Source organism: Eupeodes corollae, chromosome 3 (genome assembly GCF_945859685.1).
Source record: "Eupeodes corollae chromosome 3, idEupCoro1.1, whole genome shotgun sequence".
Lineage (NCBI taxonomy): Eukaryota > Metazoa > Arthropoda > Insecta > Diptera > Syrphidae > Eupeodes > Eupeodes corollae.
The window spans coordinates 127,627,000-127,646,180 of record NC_079149.1 but is presented as its reverse complement, the minus strand read 5'-3'; the positions used below and the strand labels follow the sequence as shown (position 1 = coordinate 127,646,180).

Genomic DNA, 19,181 nt, shown 5'->3' with positions numbered 1-19,181 from the left:
AAGTGTAACTTTCTAAATGTGTTAACAAGTGAGGTATAGCTGTCATATTTTGATTTAAACATTATTTTTTGTTTAGTATTATTGAAAAGTATTATTGCCAAAAAATACAGATCTGCAGATTTGATCTGAAATAAAAGATAAATCAATTTGTTTTGCCTCGTGAAATCCTAAAACAGGGAAAATTTGTGCTTTGACAGATTTAAATCAAAAATAAATTGATTTATTTTACCGATGCAAAAAAACCCCTACCTTGTTGCTTCTTTAAAACCGTAAATAGTTCTATGTAAGCACCAGTTTGAACTGTCTTCATATCATGGTGGGACTTCAATAAATTATTGTTTCTGTTAATTGTCCGTTTAAAAAATCAGTTTAATATCAAGAGGTTAACTAGTTAACAAAATTCGTCTTATACAATGCTTTTTCTAACGAATTTGTTGTCCTGAATTCGAATCTTGTTCTCTAATTTATAAACAAATTGCGTCCGATTTTCTAAATATACTCCATTTAAAATGCAATGACAAGTAAAGAGATTTCAAATTAGGTTTTTCATTTTGAATATACCACTATTGGGGGCACCTGAGAATTTTTGAAGCTGTCATCTTTTGAATTAAAATTTAAAATCGTTTTGAAAATCTTATTCAGGATGCCTGGTAAAGAATTTGTAGTCCACTTCATAACTGCTCTAATTTAATTAATTTTTTGAAATTCTGATTAGTTATGACTTCTGAGTCTTCATGTGACAAAGATGTGAAACCTTGAATTTGATTCTTTCATGGTTTTGAAAAATAAGTTTTGCACTACAACGCATCAAAAAGTTTATGGGGCAGAAAAACTTAATTAATAGAAGTTATATGATAATATACTGTTAGACTAATAACCTCATCAGTTCTTTAAATAATTATACAGAAAATGAAAATAAAATGCAGTCCATTTCGTAACTTTCCAAAGCATTTTTAAATTTTGCCAGTCAAAAAAATAACGTCGCATCATAAAAACATCGTTGAAAATAAAAAAAAATGTTTATTTCTTATAATATTTAATATTTATTTTTAATCTGTTTTAAAATTAGTCATAATTAATATTTGGTTGAGTTTCCTTTATTTGCAATGACTGCAGTACAAGGCCTCTTCAACAGGAATCGATTTCCAGAAAGTGTTGACAGCAGCACAAAGTTCATTATTATTGCTTGGCCTGCACCGAGACACTTCCGTCTTTACGTCAGCCCAAAGATTTTCAATTGGGTTCAAGTTTGGAGACTGTGCAGGCCACTCCATAACTTCCACACGGTTATCCCGAAACTAATTTTTGTCCAATTTGCAGGCATATCTTCAGACGCATAGGGCAACATCTCTTCATAAAGTATTTTTACATTCAGGTGCTGATTCATTATACCATTTATACAGTATAAAGGACCAACACCGTAGTAGAAACAGCCCCATATCATAATGCTAGATCCGCCAAGTTAGATTGTTTTTGTCGTATATTTTGGGTTGAATTCAGCATGTTGGGGCCTTCTCACGTATGACCGCGATCCTTTTCCACCAAACAAAACAATTTTGGTCTCATCTATCCATAGAACATTCCTCCACTTCGTTATGGGCCATTCTACATGGGCTGGGTGAATTGCATCCGTTTGGTCACATGTTTTTTTGTCAGGACAGGTACCTATCTTGGACTGCGGGCATATACACCGGTATCAATTAATCACCTGCGCACTGTTTCTACACTTGCTGTCACATTCAACACGACTTTCAGCTCCGTAGCTGGTAAAAACGGTTCCTTTTTGCTCTGTCGAATCAATCGCTTCACCATTAGCGAGGACATTGCTCGCTTCCGCCCACGTGTTTCCGATTTTACAGTAAATCTTAAGGCATTGCGGATGTTTTTATTTGAACACCCGAGGATTTGCCTCATTTCCGAATAAGTTTTCCCATTGGATATCATATTTTTAATGGTTTTTCTATCTTCATGCGTACAATGTTTTTCACGACCCAAATAAAAGGAGTACTCTCATCAGTGCTATTATTTTGACTGCTTTAATTTAACAAAATAAAACTACTTAAATCAAATCTGCCTTTTTTTTGTTAATGGAAAATACTCGAAAAGAGAATATTTTCAAACAACAATAGAACGGTAGTATTAGTAATGGTGATTAAAAGTGTACAACATTTATATTATTCGTTGAAAATGTAACAAATTACATCGTTGTGCAATTTTTTGGACCGCAACTGTATGTATTTATAAGCTAAAATCTTTAGAACCTTAGGTAGCAAAGTAATTTTGGAGTCGGATTGAATGATGACCATCAAAACCAACTAGGAAGATCAAGTCCCAGATATATTTGCCCATTTTCCTTTCATTTAAATTTTGTTTTACTAATTTTGGTGAACGTTACAAAAACGTTCCGGAAAACTATAAAAGATTTCCCATTTTATCATTTTTCTTATTTAATTAGACCAAAAATAAACAGTGTGTAAAATGACACTCCTCCAAACCAACTGTAACTATAGTAGCCGCCGGAAATGGTTAAAGTTCTATTATGGAATGTATCAACAATTGCTCAATCTGGACTACAGCATTACCGAAGAGTATGACCGTCCTTTAACTTTTCGCATTGTATTCATCAGTAAATTCTTTAAAATTCAATATTTGTATCCTTTTTCGTGAGATTTAAAAAATAACTGACAATTTTTAAATATTACCGGCAAAATTATCCCACATCCGCCGTGGTGAAAAACGATGAGATGTGTTTGCTTGTTTATTGCATCAGCTGTTAAGTAGTTTGTCAACAAACAAAAACTGGCAGTTGAAGTTTCAATTATCTATCTATATAATTCATCTCCAATATTATTGGTGGCAAAGTAAACAAACTTCAGGTTTTGCTTATTAAACAAATTTAAACATTAAGAATTAAATTAGTAAATTATTATAATGGAAGTGGACTTCCTTCTTATTAATGAACTGATGTCATCGTCATCCTCGTCGTCCTCATCATCCACATCTTCATCCTCATCATCATCGTCTTCTTCATCATTTTCCTCCGAACAAAGTTTCATGGACACATTCTCCGATGAAGACTTCTTTGAACTTCAAAAATTATACTACTCATTTGAGAGACAATCGGTTAAAAATTTTGTTAGAGATGTTGTTGGAAATTATTCAGATGAGGAGGTCTTTTCAGAGCTTTGGATATATACTATGGACATAATTAAATTATTCTTTTATTCTCACAGTTTCATAAATATTTTAGAGTTTCAAGACAAACTGCCTCGACTTTAACTCAACAGTATTGCAATTCAAAACACTACCGACGAAAAGTTAAATGTGGCGGTAGAAAGGAGTCGACTGCTGAGTCTCAGTGTCTATCATTTTTGTGGTAAGTCCAAGTTTTTCCGTTTAATTTATAAGTATAAGGGAAACACTCTGTTTTGAAGGTTTGCTGCAAACAAAAATACATACCGGGAAGTTGCACAATTATTTAATGTATCACTCTCAAGTGCCTATAGACATCAAACGGCCTTTTTAGAATTTCTGTTCGACTTGTCAAAACAACACATTCGAATGCCATCAAGTAATTCAGAGAAAGATGAAAAAAGTAAAGCATTTGCTCAGGTAATGATTATTTCTTGTAGCCCATACCTACTTTCTTTGCAAATGTCTTCAATAAATAACTTCAATACAGATTGCAGGACTTCCAAACGTTTTAGGCTGCATCGATTGCTGTTCAGTGTGCATTAGAAATCCAGCGAAAAAAGATCGTTCAATTTATGAGAACAGCGCCGGTCAACTTTCAATCACTCTTCAAGCCATATGCGATGCAGATAAAAAGTTTCTAGATGTCTATGTTGGAGCTTCGAGTAAAATTCACGACTATCAAGTTTTCCAAATGTCTAATATATCAAAGGACTTGCCAAAAATTTGTGGTAAAAAATACCATCTGCTAGGTGATAATGCTTATCCCTTGAGGGAGTATTTGCTTAACCCCTATCGAGATGGATATGATCATCTAAGTATTCAGCAAGAAAAATTTAACAAGAAACATTCACAAACCTTTCAGACAATTGATAATACTTTTGGACTGCTAAAGGAACGGTTCAGACAGTTGACACACTTAGATTTCTTCACTGTATCACGAATGTCGAAGTTTGTCCTTGGATGTTGTGTTCTGCATAATATTTGTATAGAAAAAGGAGACATTTGGATCCAAGAAAACAAAGCAACAACTATTGCAAATGAGGATCAAAAAGAAGCAGTTTTTGTGAAAGAGGAGGAGCCATCTATATTGGAAAGCATGTCCCTTCATAATGGACAAATGAAACGATATGAGATAACACAAGGTCTTTGAATAAAATTAACTAAAAATCAAACAAATTATTTTTTAAAGCTTTTATTCAGTATTTCTCTGAGAAGCTTCATTTTTTCTAAATGCCTCTGTTGCTTCATCAGTTCCTTCTCTTTTTCTCGTTCAATCTTCTCCTTTTCTCTTTGTTGTTTGTGTCTTTCTTTTTCCTTCTCCCGCTCAGCTTTTTTTCGGGCTCTTTCGTCGGTTTTGGCTTCTCGTCTTTCATAAAACTCCGCTTTTTGTTGTAGATATTTTTCAAACATCACAACTTGAGGTGGTTTTCTATTCCTACGAACTGGATTTTGTGTATTGTCCCCTTCTAGGATATCTTGTTCATCTTGTTCCGGAGGTTCTGGGATCATTTTCAATAAAGTGGAGGGAGCAGGCGGTGGCAAACTGACTACCGGCTCCCGAGGTAGCATGAAAATTCTGCCCTGCGACATCACAGTTTCTATCCCAATGGGATCCTCTTGATCGCATTTGGCGAACCTTTCGTTGCTATAGGCAATTTCTTTGCGAACATTTTTGTCGATGGGAATCATCAAATTTGGCTTTTTTGTACGTTTCGACACACATTTGTAGCGAGTTTCAACTTGTGTGGCATTGGGGGAGATCTTAAACTTCCGTTGAATTAGCGTTGCTAAGTGAGCCCACATTAGTTTCTTTGTGCGAAACTTTTTATCTGGGCCCACACAAGTTATCAGTTTTGAGTAGAGTTGGAGCAGAAATTTAGTCTCTTCATGTCCCCATTTGATTGGAGGTCGAGATGAAACTGCACCTTAAATACAGATTTGATAAAAAAGTGTTTGACTAACAGAATGATGTGCTTCTTACTTGGTGTATCTTCTGGCATCGCTTCATCATCGAAACTATCTTCTGGGGATTCTTTTAAACTGGCTTCTGGTGAATACTCTTGGTAGTTATCGTCTTCACCAGGTGCCATTGGTGCATCCGATGAATGACTGTCTAGACCATAGAATGAAGATACATTATCAAAGGATGTCGTTAAAACTTCTCCAGCTACAATACAAAAATAAGAAGAGTTGGAAAGCTGTGGATAGGGGTTCAGCTGATTTTTACTTACTTGAAGCATTTTGAAGCATAACGTTTGTCTTGTCAATGAATACAACTCCCTCTTCATTTTTTACTACTTGGAAATTTTTTAAATCAACTTCTTCCATTAATTTTTGTTAATATTTTGATTTTCAATTTTTCATCAACAAACAACATTACCAAACCAAATTCAATCTCAAAACGAAATGTCAAAACAGACAGCTGCAGCAGCGTTCAAATTTTGACAATTCTTTTGATTGATTATGAAGATCAGTTTGCATCCATTCAACATTAGACCCATTTCACACCAAGAAGTTATTTTTCGTTATTCAAATAATTATGAGGTAGATCTGAGAAAAATAAGCTTCTAGAAATTTTTAGAAGTACCGGAACATAAATCAAAATTACAGAAATACGATATTATTAGACATTATTTTTTAAAGAGGCTTATTTCAAAATGACGGATATGCAGCGTGTTTGCTGTGACGTCTTCTATTTTTAAACGTCTAGGGTCGAACTAATAGCTTTTGTAATTATAATGTTCCAATGAATTGATTTAAATTATGCAAGCATCTGCCTTAAAAATACGTAGAAGTTTTTGATGCATGAGATTGTGGCTAAATAACGCACTTCTTAAGTGGAAAATAAAAAACCTGCTTAAGTATTAGGTCAGATAATTGTTCATAATAAATTAACTATATAGAGAATGTATTTTGTAATCAGGTTTTCCATGGGTAAAATAAATCAATTAATTTTTATCTAGATGTGTTTTTGCATTCCATAAGACAAAACAAATTGATTTATTCTTGATTTAAGATATTTCAGCAGATTTATTCCTATTTGCACTAATACTAATTCACTTATATGAAAATGCTTAAGCCTAGTACATACTTGTGAACCATCTCGTGAACCCATACAAATTTCAGTTTTTGGTTCACCCGTGAACTTGCTCGTGAAGCTGAGTGGAGAACAAAGTGGAGAGTTTTCGTTCACGGGCAATTCACGTGCAAAATGTACGGGAACTGTTGGTGAAGCTTTGACATTTAGTTTCAAATGTTCACAACGTGTACTCACAAGTGTGTACCAGTGAGCAATGTCAAAAGTTCACTTTCTCCACTGGCGAACGTTCACTTCACGAGGAAGTATGTACTAGGCTTTACCTGGAAATAAGACCGCTCTACTGCATGAAGTGCACCCAAACATATTCCATTCGTCACGACAAAAAAAAAATCAATTTTTTATGGACATCTGAATTTACCAATGGAAAACCCCATATGATACATTTTAAACTTTAAGTCAACAAGTTGAAAAAAATTAAAACCGAGTACTTGACGTTTTCTTTCACACATAATATTTCGAGACATAATTTTTGTGGCTTGGGAGCCCATTTTAAAATTGAATAATTCCAAATTAAAGGGCATGCTAAGGCCTTAATTTAGTAAAATACGTTTGGAAAAAGTGGCAAGTTGAAAATTAGTTAAAGATAATAATATTTAAAAAAAAATATTTGATACCTCAAAAAGAATTGGATGATTAAATTGTGGAAGGATTCAAAAAGATTTTTGATAAGATAGAAATGTCAATAAAATTTAAACATTTGTTTCCTTCCATAGCCTATTTCCAGCTAAGCAGTTTTTTTAATTGAATTAGTATTCGAATGAGGGCAAATTTGCCTAAAAATAGAGATCCCCAGATTTTATCTTAAATCAAAAATAAATCAATTTATTTTTACCCATGGATCTGTTTTGACAGATCTAAACAAGAATAAATAGATTAATTTTACCCATGGAAAACCCAATACGTATTAATTTTGCACATAAACATAAACGCGAGGAACGATGCACGGTCCCTGGAAGAAGTCCCGAAATTATGAAAATTTAAATTTGTATCGCATTCCTCCGAAACTCAAGGAGCACTATGTACGGAAGTTGTGACTGAAAATAGAATATTTAATATAACATTAAATCCCAGCATCAAAATCCTTAGCATTGAAAATCCCAAAAATTCAAAATGCAGAAAACCAAAGTTCCCAAAAATCCAACATTTTAAGAGCTCACGAAAATCTGAAGGACAAGAATGTCAAATATTTTATCCAATAAAAACCGGTATCCTTTTTCGACAATGCCAGCCTTATAAAATTTTATATTGAATTTGGAAATCAAATTTTTTTGAATTTATCATGATCCTAAAAAGAACAGTTTGAAATCAAACGACAATCAAAAAGAAAATGCAATTAAATAAAAAACATATCAAAATAATTTTTAAGCGTAATGTTAGAGCTTTCGGAGTTCTCTTTTATTTTTTTTATATTTACACGAACTCAATTAAAAACTACGTAAACTTATTTACATACCCAACCGTTTTAAGAACTTTCTTTTGTGAAGCATTTAGATATCTAATTTTTCAAATGAAAAAATATTCGACCGGAAGCAAACATAAAGTAAAAGTTCTCTCTGAGTAACTACCATACAAAAATCCTTTACATAACCATCAGAATATTGTACAAGTCATGTGGCAACGTTGAACCCAAAGTCTTCCACTCATTAGTATCCGGATTATATTCCTCGACCAAATTCAAACCTTCATTCCCATCAAATCCTCCGCAGGCAATTAGTCGGTCATTAAAAGCTGCACATTTTATATGCGACCGCTCTAGTCGCAACGAACTACCCACTGTCCAGGTATTGGTTGTTGGGTCATAGCGCTCGACTAGAGCTGTCTTCTCCTCATGATACAGTCCTCCAACAACATATATGTATCCCTTAACAGCTGTCATACCAATGTTTTTCAACTTCACATACTTTGAAGCTTTCAGAGTCCACTCATCGGTTGTTGGATCATAGCAATGCAAACGACAATTTCCACTCATCGCGACATACAACAGACCGTTTAGAGTGGCGATTTCCAGTCCAGTGTCTGATGTTATAGGCAATGGCGCCAAATCTTCCCATTGACGGGTGGCAAAGTTATACCGCTCCATCGAACACCACTGGGTACCTCCGACAACGTATAATTGTCCATTGATGACGCACATATCCGGCCAACGACGTGGTTCGTTCATTTTAGGCATCTCACTCCATTCCATCGTCTGCAAATCCAAACAATCAACTCCATCTGCTGGATGGCCATCGATTTCTCCTCCCGCCAAAATTAGTTTCTTATTCACAATTATTGCCCCACACCCAGCTATCAATTTAGGTGGACGAGGCCAATCCGCTCGGGACCATTGGTTTAGAGCCAAATTAAACGTCTGGAATTCAAATTCGTCTGTCTCATAACCACTCAAGAGCACCAAATCGATGAGTGATTTTCTTGGGGCGGAATAATCGGTAGGAAAGAGAGATCGTGACTCGGGCGACAAATGCCACTTGAGCCAGGATCTTATAAGTTCGTTGCACTCGATTGTCTGACACACTGAATCACTATTTTCGATGATGAATTTCGGCTTAAGAAACGTAAAACGAATGTGTGGCAGAAGACTGAACAAAAGTTGCTCCCGATTTGCCTTGTCATGGTCAACCCATGCCACAAGACTTAGGAATACCTTCTCCTCTGATGCTACACATAGATTGTCACTAGATAGAAATTGGCTAACCTGCTCGTCACTCAATTGATAGAACTCCATTTCAGTGGTCACCCTTTCGAAGTATGTGGACACAAATGCAAAAGCTTTCTCCGAGAGTCCTGTATAGTTATGTTGTTCGGCGAACAATGCAACACCCAAACAATTGCACGCATCCAACTGCTCACCCATGAAGTCACAACACGCTGCAATGAGAGTCTCCATTTGAAAGAAGTCAGCAGCTCTCAGGACGTTCTCGACATTATCCGAACTCAAGTCAATCGAGGCGGAGTACATAAATCCCAGGATAAGCTTCATAGTTGGCCCATCCAAGGACTCGAGTTGTATCTCATCGGATTCCGACTCCTTGAGATTGCTCCTAAACATGGCCAAAAAGTAGTCACTCGATGCAGAGAGAACAATCCGATGGGCTCGAGTCCGGAAATTGTCGATTCCGGCGATGAGAACTATATCGAAAAATTCCTTTTCATCGTAGAAATTCTTTAGCCTCTTGGAGATATTTTTCGCATGCACCTCACATGTAAATGTTTTGTTTTTTGTTGAATTGGAAGCAGCTGAGGATGCCGAGAGTGGAGCTGAATTTTGATCGGACATAATTTTTAATTTTGTTTATTAACTAGAAAAATAAAAAAATAAAAGTTAGCCGCCCGCCCGGACAGAAAAATAGAAAAGAAAAACACACGTAACGTTGGAATGCAGTCTTTTTATTGAGAAAGGTCACTAAATGAATACAATCACGATGCACAACAGAGTTTGTCCTACTTTTGGGGGAAAAACCTAAACATAAATATAATAAATGTTCTGCTCTCGTTTTTTCTGTTGTTTATAGATCTTGCTTGTGGCTTCACTTTTGGGTGGTGTCAGTTTGATGTTTAATTTTGTTTTTGTATTTTAAACGGAGTGCATTCAAAGCATTTTTGAGAAAGACAAGAAGAATTCAAGAATTCTGAAATAAGTTGGTTCCCCAAATGCACTTCCGGGTGTATTTAAAAAGCGCCGGATATCAAATTCAAATTGAGGGACGTTGTAAATTGGGTTTATGAGAAAAAAAAAATACGAATAAATATATCAAAAACAACTAAACATTTAGGAAAGCCAATAATTTGAAGCTCGTTGCGATAGATATAAGGTTATGTTTCTTCGTTCAGACGACATAAGGGACATGAAAGTTATGCAAGTTTATAGAATCTGATTGGCCAGCTGCCAAAAAATGACGTTCCGATTAAGGCTACTCTAATGGAAAGTTTACTGGAAAGTTAGTCAAGAAAAATCTCCCTAAAGCCTAGTACATACTTGTGAACCATCTCGTGAACCCATACAAATGTCAGTTTTTGGTTTGGTACTTTTTTTACTATGAACTTATAGTAAAGGTTTGCGAAGTAAAGTTCTGTATTTAAAATTCATGACACTTGAAAAACTAACTAGTTGCTTTGGTCAAAATTAACGTTAGAAGAATGAAGTTGACTGCAAATGAAGTCCCTTATGTTGCCTCAACCTGCCCATTTTCTTTACTAGAAGTTAAAATCAACTTGAGAATTTTTGTCTTAACTTTGAATTTTCTCAATTTTCAAGAAGTGAGAAAATTAAGTGACTGACTTTAAATTTTGTATAAATTAGTTTGTTGGGTTTCTTTATCTAATATCTGATAAAATACTTTTTGAATACATATTCCAAATTAAAAGAATTCGGTAGAATTCGTACGTTTTGCACTAGGTTAAGGGGCGACCACGAAATTGGAGCTCGGGAAACTCGTCGAGAGGCCAATGCGAGTCTAGCCAACATTTTTCCATTTTTTTTCTGAAATTAAAGATAAGAATTTGCACGAACTATGGTTTGTGTAGGGTGATACAACTTCTAAAACATAAAAACATTATATCGAGCTTTCTGAGGCTAAGTAAATTCCTCTTTAGTTGTAAAACTTCACCTTTCATACATTAACCTAAAAAGAACGCTGAGCATGTAATGGTAAAACGTTTCTTAATATAAAAACGCAACACGGTACAAAAGCAATTTTTGATTTATTATGAATTCGTAGTCTTGAGATTATAACGTCTTATTTTTGGTATGTATTGAAATCAAAATCAGCACTAAAAATTAAGCCCTATTATTGGAACAACGTGTTGCTTATTAAAAAAACAAAGAATCAAGTTATATTTGTCAGTTTCGAATTATTTTTATTTAAAGTAGAAATTTTATGAGAAACTACAAATTTCTTTTAAAATTTCTTCTGAAGTTTGTATCTTGAAAGTTGGCAATCGAAGATATAAGTGACAGTGATGCCACTGCCACTAACATTAACTAAAAAACGAATAACATCATTGGCATCAATTTACGAAGACGGATCATTGCCATCTATAGGTTTTTTAGATAATATGGCGTCTATTTTTAGCGCAGAGGCATCAGCGATCCTAGAAACCGAAACTAAAATGACTAAAAAGTTAAACAACAATTTTGTTATATGCTCAGACAGTCGTGCAGTTCTTAGTAGAAAAGATTTTGATTATTATGTTTGTGCCTTAAAAAAAAACAACATATTTCGAGCAGTGTAATCTGCTCCCTTAAGAGAAGAATTTAAAATTAGATACCCCTACATATTGATCTTAAAGTTTTGAATATCAAAATGGGAGAAGTTAATGGAGTTGGGTTAAACATTCAAAATTCTTTATGAGCGGTAAAAAAAAAAACTAATAGCAATACTTGACAGAAAGTTCAAAATTGTGATCAGGGTTAAACTGAAGTACCTATTACGTATTGCAAAACTACTGCTGATTTGCTAATACTCAAAACTTCAGATGATTTTATTTTAAAACTGAATTTTTCAAGTCTGCCGCTCTCAATAATCATTGTCTACTTTGGAAGTGCGCTATTTGGCCAGAAATCAATATGTCGGCCTCTAGGGTAGCCTAAACCCTTGAGGCACAAATTCAGGGTTAGAGTGCACCTAATTATTTAAATAGAATCTTTTAGAAAAATTAAAATTTTGCATAAAATGAAACGATTTCCTCACAAAATGAAACTTACATTACGGAAACATTATTAATAACTTGATGGCTCTGCAGGATTACAACTCTCAACATTTCTTGTATGAGAATGAGAACAAAATCCAAAATAGAGAGGACCTCCAGTTTTATGCCAACTCAGAACAGAACATTTGAGGAGCACAAACAAATGTTGTGAAGTTTTATTTTCAAAGACTGTTGACTTAAGTAAACCTTGATAATTGAAGATAACATACAAAATAAAAGCAATATTTCACTTTTTTGTTCTAAATTTTGATTTATTTCTTTTTACGCTTATTTTTAGCTTTTCTTATGACTCCATTAACTTTTAAATCCTTCACGGCCCTCTCAAGGGAGCCAGAGTTTTTTAATGCAGAATTTTTTGTTATTAATCTTTTAATGTACATATTTTGACCTGATGTCAATAACTTTGAATCAAAATCTGTCCTATATGCAACATTATTTATACTACTTGAAATTTGTTGAAAATTCTTCTTTTTCTGGCCGTTTTTGTCATTGTTGTTGTTGTTATTGGTCTTCTTATTTTCTATTTTCTGCTTCGACAACGACGATGAAGACTCTGGTTGAGTTTCATTGGAAAAGTCTTCCCATTGTGTTGGTTCTTTTCTTTTGCTTAAAATCAGATTCTTTCTATAATTTTCTTCACGTTTCTTCAAGATTTCTTTAGCATTGGCATCGTTTTCCAATGATGTTCCTTTACTCTGCTGGTTGATGAGGTCGTTTTTGAAATGTGCCCAAGGTGTTGCTCGTTCTGTTGCAGCAGCTCGAGAAATTGGATTGAATTTAACTTTGCCCCATTCGGATTCTTTTTTAGATTTGTCTTGTTGATTCCCATTTCCTTGTCGGAAGGGATTATTGAAGGGATTTTTGTTCATTTAAATAAATATAAACCACTTTTTGGATTTTTAACAAAATATAAATATTATATTTTTAAAATTAAAAGTTACGCGAAAACGTGGGTTATGTATTTTGTTGTTTACTTGGGCATGGTATGTCAGATGTCAGTGCAACAACACAAATGTCAAGCATTTGGTCTGTTTATTTAACTTAAAAATTCAAAACTCATATAAGGGCACGTTCCACGTAAAAATCTTAGATGAGGGATTTGCAAGCGGATTCTGCGTGATTTTTTGAAATATTTACTTTGGTAGAAATGCTAAAATTGACATACAAAGTAATCTATAGGCGTTAAGTTGTACGAACAAGGCAGCCAACAATCAGGATCACTTTTGGAAATAAAATTGTCATTAAATTAAAAAAATGTACAAAATTGTTAATTAAGTGCGCTATGTGTCAAGTTGCATTGTCTTGATGAATCCATTTGCTGTCAATTTTAATTCACTGTTACCGCATCAAACTGTTCATTTTAAAGGGTGTACTGATGGTTCAATAATGGCTTGAGGATTCTATTCACTTTGCGTATGTCAATTTTTGTTACTACAAGAAGATGTCTATTCCTAAAAACCGTAAAATTGACAAAATGCTCTCTAAATTTCGGGAACCAGAATTGATTTTATTCAAGAACATTTCCAGAATTACGAAATGTCAAATTATTCATGATGAATTACAAGACCTTATTGAACAGAAATGTGAACACAGTTTGACATTCTCAATTATCAACAACCATCGAAACTTCTGATTCTGCTGAAAAAATGAATTCCTTATAATTTTTGAAAACTTTAAACAAATAAAATTTAACAATTACAAAAACGAAGATTAAAATTTGGCAAAAATATTCACTGATCATTTTAGGTGAAATCTAAATTTTGCGTGTCATTTACGCTTACGTAATTTGACTCAGATCTATCTCTGGGACACACCCCTTAACTCGGTAATCTAAACGGAGCTATTTCTTATCAACCCCAATTGAATGTCAAAAATCATATAACCAAAAATTTATATCATAACAAATGATCATTCTTCGAATTTTTTCAATCATTCATAAATAAAAGAAGTGTTTCCTTTAACATAAAAGTTTAAAACAAAATATGACAAACCCAGCGAATTAATTTATTAATAAAACTGATTTTTTGTATTGCCAAAAGTTAAATAATAGAGAATTACAAAATGGAAACAGAAAGTTCCACCGCAATAACAACGGACGTAAAGTTTTATTTCTTCAGTACCCTTATTGTGAGTTTCATAAATTTGCCCCCAAAATTGATTTCAAATAAAAAATTATGTTTGTGAAATATTTGCAAGTCAGGTGCTGTAGCTGGAGCTATAGTAGATGTGGCTCTCTTTCCCATAGACACAGTCAAAACAAGACTCCAAAGTGAGAATGGATTTTGGAGATCTGGTGGTTTCAGGGGAATTTATAAGGGGTTAGCTCCAGCAGCAGCAGGAAGTGCCCCAACTGCTGCCCTCTTCTTTTGTACCTACGAAGGATGTAAGAAATATTTAAGCTCGGCAACTGGGCATACAAATTCGCCCTACATTCATATGATATCGGCTTCATTTGCAGAAGTTGTATGTTTATAAATGTTTTCCAATTCTATGCATTTCAGCATTTAAAGAATTTCTTTATGTTAGGTTGCATGTATTATTCGAGTTCCAGTTGAAATAGCTAAACAACGTCGACAGGCTCTTTCAAATCGATGTGAAAGAACTGCTTTGAATATCCTTTGGACAGCTTATAAAACTGAAGGTATTCGTCGTGGCCTCTATCGAGGTTTCGGCACGACTATTTGTCGAGAAATTCCCTTCTCTCTTATACAGTTCCCATTGTGGGAATTTCTGAAACATAATTGGTCAGATTTTACCGGTCTGCCATTGACACCAGTATCGGTAGCAATATGCGGAGCAATTGCTGGAGGTATATCTGCTGCGGCGACAACACCCTTGGATGTAGCCAAAACGAGAATAATGCTTGCTGATGAAGTCAGCGGACGTAAACTTGGCATGAGGAGCGTTTTAAGAGCGGTATACAAAGAAAAAGGATTCAAGGGGTAAGTTGGTCATGATACAAACAAACAAAATGACAGAACAACTTATTTTTAAATTTCAGGTTAATTTCTGGAATTTTACCCAGAGTAATGTGGATAACTATGGGCGGTGCAATATTCTTTGGTTTCTATGATTTAACATCAAGAATACTTAAGTTTGACAGAACATAATGTTTATATAAATGCTCTTTATGTAAATAAACATAGCACATCTTTTTAAAAATGTACTTTAAATTATTTTTTTTTTTTCATACTAAAAAAATCAAGTTGTTAGGGTGAATCTTATTAAAAAAAAAAACAATATATAGGCCCCACAGGATCATGGATCATAATAGCCCAAATTTTAAGTCTGTTTTACATTTACATACAATTAAATTAGGATTGGAAGCTTAGGCTATTTATAGGAAATTAGGCTATCTTTTTGTCAAAAATTAGCATAATTTTTTTGTATGGCAAAACAATTATGATTTATAAAATATGCTATTAATAAATTATAATTGGGCTTTTGGCATTAAAAACAAAATTCTGTAAAAACACTATTCATGCAGTTGCTAAATTTCGGTAGCCATCTTCTTTTGTCTACAAGAGAAGAAGACAATGGGCAGGTTCAGGCAACATAAGGGACTTCATTTGCAGTCAACTTCATTCTTTGAACGTAAATTTTGACCAAGGCAACTAGTTTCCTAGTGTCATAAATTTTAAATTTAGGACTTTACTTCACAATCCTCTACTCTAAGTGTATAGTACAAGAACTACCAAATACATTGTTGTCTAAAGAAAAAATACTCCTCAAGTCTATTCCGATTTGTCTTTTGTATTCTAAAGAACCATTACTTTTTTAAATGGAAGAGGAACCCTTGCAGTTATGCAGAAAATAAATAAATCATAAAGTAATAAAGTACAGTTTTCATTTGAATGAAAAAACATATTCAACTGTCATTTTGATAGAAGTAGACTTGACTTAATAGTTAGGGAAATTTTTCTTGACTATAACTTTCCATTAAATTAGCCTTAATCGGAAGGCAACTTTTTTGCCAATCAGATAGTAGAAACTTGCCTAACTTTCAACTCCCTTATGTCGTCTGAAACTGCCCAATGGCTTCATTCAATCTCAGATATATGTATAGGGTATCCGGATACCTTTTTGTTAGTGTTTTACGTGTAAAATAACAGCTGATCAAAAACAGCTGAGATGTCAAAAAAGGAATCCAAAGGTTTGCAAGAATTTCTGTAGATATCTGACAGAACTGCTGATTCAACACATGGTTGAATTTCAAGAAACTTGAAAATTTATTTAGTTGGTAAACAAAAAAAATGTAGTACCCGTGGCATGATGGTTAGTGCGTTGGACTGTCATGCAAGGGGTCTTGGGTTCAATCCCTGCCTGTGCCACCTTAATCTAAAAAAATAATTTTCGCGGGTACTGCTTCTTGCGAGGAATTGACAATTCCTTCAAGAGTAATTCTTATCATGAAAAAGTGCTTTCTCAAATTAGCCGTTCGGATTCGTCCTAAAATTGTAGGTCCCTTCCATTCCTGACAACAGAACTCGCACACAGGAATGGTTGCGAGTTGTAAGTCACTAGGCCCTGGTTCACAACGGACTGTTGCGCCACCCAATTTATTTTTTTTTATTTAAACAAAAAAAATACAAAATATTAGTTGAAGTTGTATTTGTTGCTAGGACAATCTTTGTTAAGCGTAAATCGTATAAAACCAGGGATTTTACATGCAAATTATTAATCGTATAGAATTCCAATTGAGCTAAGAGGTTAAGTTTATCTCTTATTTTTTTACGCACTTATCAATTCATTATCGTCCGACGAATCAGTTGAATTATCCATTAAATGTTTTATCTTACAACAATTTTGACTTCGAAGCTTAAATGTTTCTCTGCTTTTTTTGAACAGCTGAAAGTTGTTTTTATTTGCTGACAGCTATCTCAATACAGCTAACCAACTCTTTGAACAAGGTTTCTAAAAATTCACCTATCCAAGATACCCTATCCTACACGAGCTTGAACGCAGCCAATTATTATCACTTCCATCCATGAGGCATCTAAAATGTTTTACAAATGCGCGTTGATGGAGTTCCATCCATAGAATTTTGAAGATGGATGTACGAAATAATTGTACCTTCAACTGCATTGTCTATTTTGCAAACAATCCATGAAATAATGAAGAATCATAAAAATTATACTCTCAATTTTCTCAGTAAAAGTGTCAAAACTAACTCCAAATCCATTCGCAAATCAGAGGATTCTTGTTTCGAACGTCGAACAGTGCGGTCGCATTCATTCGTTTCTCGTGACATATTTCTATTTCTATATTTCAAGTAAATTAAAAGTTAAATAAAATTTGCAAAAGTGTATTCCAAAATCAAGAATAGTTTTTCAAACTCTAACTCCGCTGTTTATAATAGTATTCCCTATATAAAGGTGGTTCGTGGTAAAAAAAGACGGGCATTTTTCACTCCAAAAATGAATGACTCTGGAGGGTGGCCGCAGAAGCCACCCGCGAAATTTAACAAGGGCATAGCTGGCTCGAGCGGTGCGGCCAAAAAACCATCAGATTTGCTTAATAAAGCGGATATTAATAAAATCTACTCAAATGTAGAGGGTTGCTATAATAATTTTGTTTCCTCAGAAAATATAATGATGGATGAAACTCCAAATTCCAAAGTGGATATTAATTCAACCGTTACAGACAAAGTAACGGATCATAGTTTGGTTGCATCGAACAAGTTGCAACAATTGCTTGCAAACGACAACGACTGCTTTATAAAAGTAGTTGAAAGGAGAAAGAGAGCTGCACAAAACAACTTGCCATCCTCTTCCAAAAAATCAAACACAGAGAACATCAACAACAACAACCGATTTATTTTACTTCAAAACCAAGACAAGGATGAAGATAAAGAAACACCTAGTGACGTTATTAACCATCAGCCTGAGGGAGACAAATGGTGTCCATACATCAACGTTTCGGGATTAAAGACCATCGCAATTCATAAATATCTTATGGAAAACTTCACCGATGAAATGAATCTCAATAGAGTGCAACTCGTCAACCGTGGTCATGGAAACTCGGCAATTCGAGTTAAAAATGTAAACCTGCATAACATTCTGTTTAATAATTTCAAAGAGAATAACAAAATAGAAGGTTATTCATTTACACCTAAATCTTTGCGAAATCCTTCAATTCTGATGAAAGGCTTAACGGGCTACTACCCCCCCAATGAGGTAAGAGAGGAACTTTTAAAATTAGATAATTCCTTAAATATTATTCTTATTAAACCTTTTACTACTAAATGGTCAAGAGAAAATAACTTTGACCTTGATATTTTCATGTGTACTGTCGGCAGCTATGTTGATATTTCTAAACTTAAAAAAATTAAACTTGTGCTTCACCACAGAGTTTGGTGGGACTCTTTCAAAAGAGAGGGCCCATTACAATGTTACAACTGCCAAAGGCCTGGTCATGGCAAAAGATATTGTGCGTATAAGCCAAGGTGTGTAAAATGTAATATTGCGCACGATGTCAATAATCCAGAGGCGTGCTCAGTTAAGGCAAATGAGGATGGTTCCCTCTCAGAGCCATACTGCGTTAACTGTGAAATTTTTGGTCATCCGGCTAATTACAGTAATTGCCCTAAAAGGATTCAATATATGAAAAATAAAGAAAAAAGAATTGCACTTAGCAATAAAATTAAATTTTCAAGAGTGGCTCAGGTCAATTCTGTTGTTTTTAACAACAATCAAAAGATCTCTTACGCAGATATGGTTAAAAATAACATTTCAAACCAACCTGCCAATAACAAAACATCTGTTCCCAAAGTAGGTTCTTCATCTATATTCGGTGATTTTATGAATGAATCTATAAAACTTTTCGGTTTGCCGATCAACATTTTGATAGCAAAAGTTAAAGTTTTTTGGTCGGAGTATCAACTCCTAGACGAAAAAGATAAAGCGGGGAAATATCTCGACTTTATCATGAATCTTTCACCATGAATATAAAAGCGCTGTCCATTAACCTTAGTTCGCTCGTCTCCAATGAGAAATGTTCGGATTTGAGCCTTCTTATGAAAGATATTAATCCAACTGTAGCTTTTCTTCAAGAAACACGTTTAGAATCAAAACACAAAAAATACTTCAAAAATTACAAATTTATTAGAAACGACTCGGGTGTAGGAACGGGTATTCTTATTAAAGACTCCATTAATTTCTCTAATATATCATTTAAT

The 19,181-nt window shown here is 34.2% G+C and overlaps 5 protein-coding genes across 5 annotated transcripts; 2 read left to right on the top strand and 3 right to left on the bottom strand.

Annotated features, from left to right (window-relative positions):
* The first annotated feature begins 2,857 nt into the window (after window positions 1-2,857).
* LOC129949962 (putative nuclease HARBI1) lies at window positions 2,858-4,384 on the top strand. Its single transcript, XM_056061711.1, has 4 exons — window positions 2,858-3,171; window positions 3,234-3,376; window positions 3,435-3,612; window positions 3,683-4,384. Exons 1-4 carry the CDS (start codon window positions 2,932-2,934, stop codon window positions 4,343-4,345), a joined length of 1,224 nt encoding a protein of 407 aa, XP_055917686.1. The 5' UTR covers window positions 2,858-2,931; the 3' UTR covers window positions 4,346-4,384.
* On the bottom strand, window positions 4,254-5,606 carry LOC129949963 (uncharacterized). The gene is made up of 3 exons (XM_056061712.1): window positions 5,427-5,606; window positions 5,177-5,362; window positions 4,254-5,120 (listed from the first exon to the last, which is right to left on the bottom strand). The coding sequence occupies exons 1-3, from the start codon at window positions 5,521-5,523 to the stop codon at window positions 4,372-4,374; spliced, it is 1,032 nt and encodes a 343-aa protein (XP_055917687.1). The 5' UTR covers window positions 5,524-5,606; the 3' UTR covers window positions 4,254-4,371.
* Window positions 5,607-7,650: 2,044 nt separating this feature from the next.
* On the bottom strand, window positions 7,651-9,811 carry LOC129952237 (kelch-like protein 5). The gene is made up of 2 exons (XM_056064730.1): window positions 9,661-9,811; window positions 7,651-9,594 (listed from the first exon to the last, which is right to left on the bottom strand). The coding sequence occupies exon 2, from the start codon at window positions 9,570-9,572 to the stop codon at window positions 7,875-7,877; it is 1,698 nt and encodes a 565-aa protein (XP_055920705.1). The 5' UTR covers window positions 9,573-9,594; window positions 9,661-9,811; the 3' UTR covers window positions 7,651-7,874.
* Window positions 9,812-11,825: 2,014 nt separating this feature from the next.
* Window positions 11,826-12,873, bottom strand: LOC129950791 (myb-like protein X). Its single transcript, XM_056062709.1, has 2 exons — window positions 12,407-12,873; window positions 11,826-11,919 (listed from the first exon to the last, which is right to left on the bottom strand). The coding sequence occupies exons 1-2, from the start codon at window positions 12,871-12,873 to the stop codon at window positions 11,826-11,828; spliced, it is 561 nt and encodes a 186-aa protein (XP_055918684.1).
* A 1,007-nt stretch (window positions 12,874-13,880) lies between these two features.
* Window positions 13,881-15,170, top strand: LOC129952077 (S-adenosylmethionine mitochondrial carrier protein homolog). Its single transcript, XM_056064506.1, has 4 exons — window positions 13,881-14,131; window positions 14,201-14,467; window positions 14,531-14,946; window positions 15,006-15,170. Exons 1-4 carry the CDS (start codon window positions 14,066-14,068, stop codon window positions 15,112-15,114), a joined length of 858 nt encoding a protein of 285 aa, XP_055920481.1. The 5' UTR covers window positions 13,881-14,065; the 3' UTR covers window positions 15,115-15,170.
* The last annotated feature ends 4,011 nt before the right edge of the window (window positions 15,171-19,181 follow it).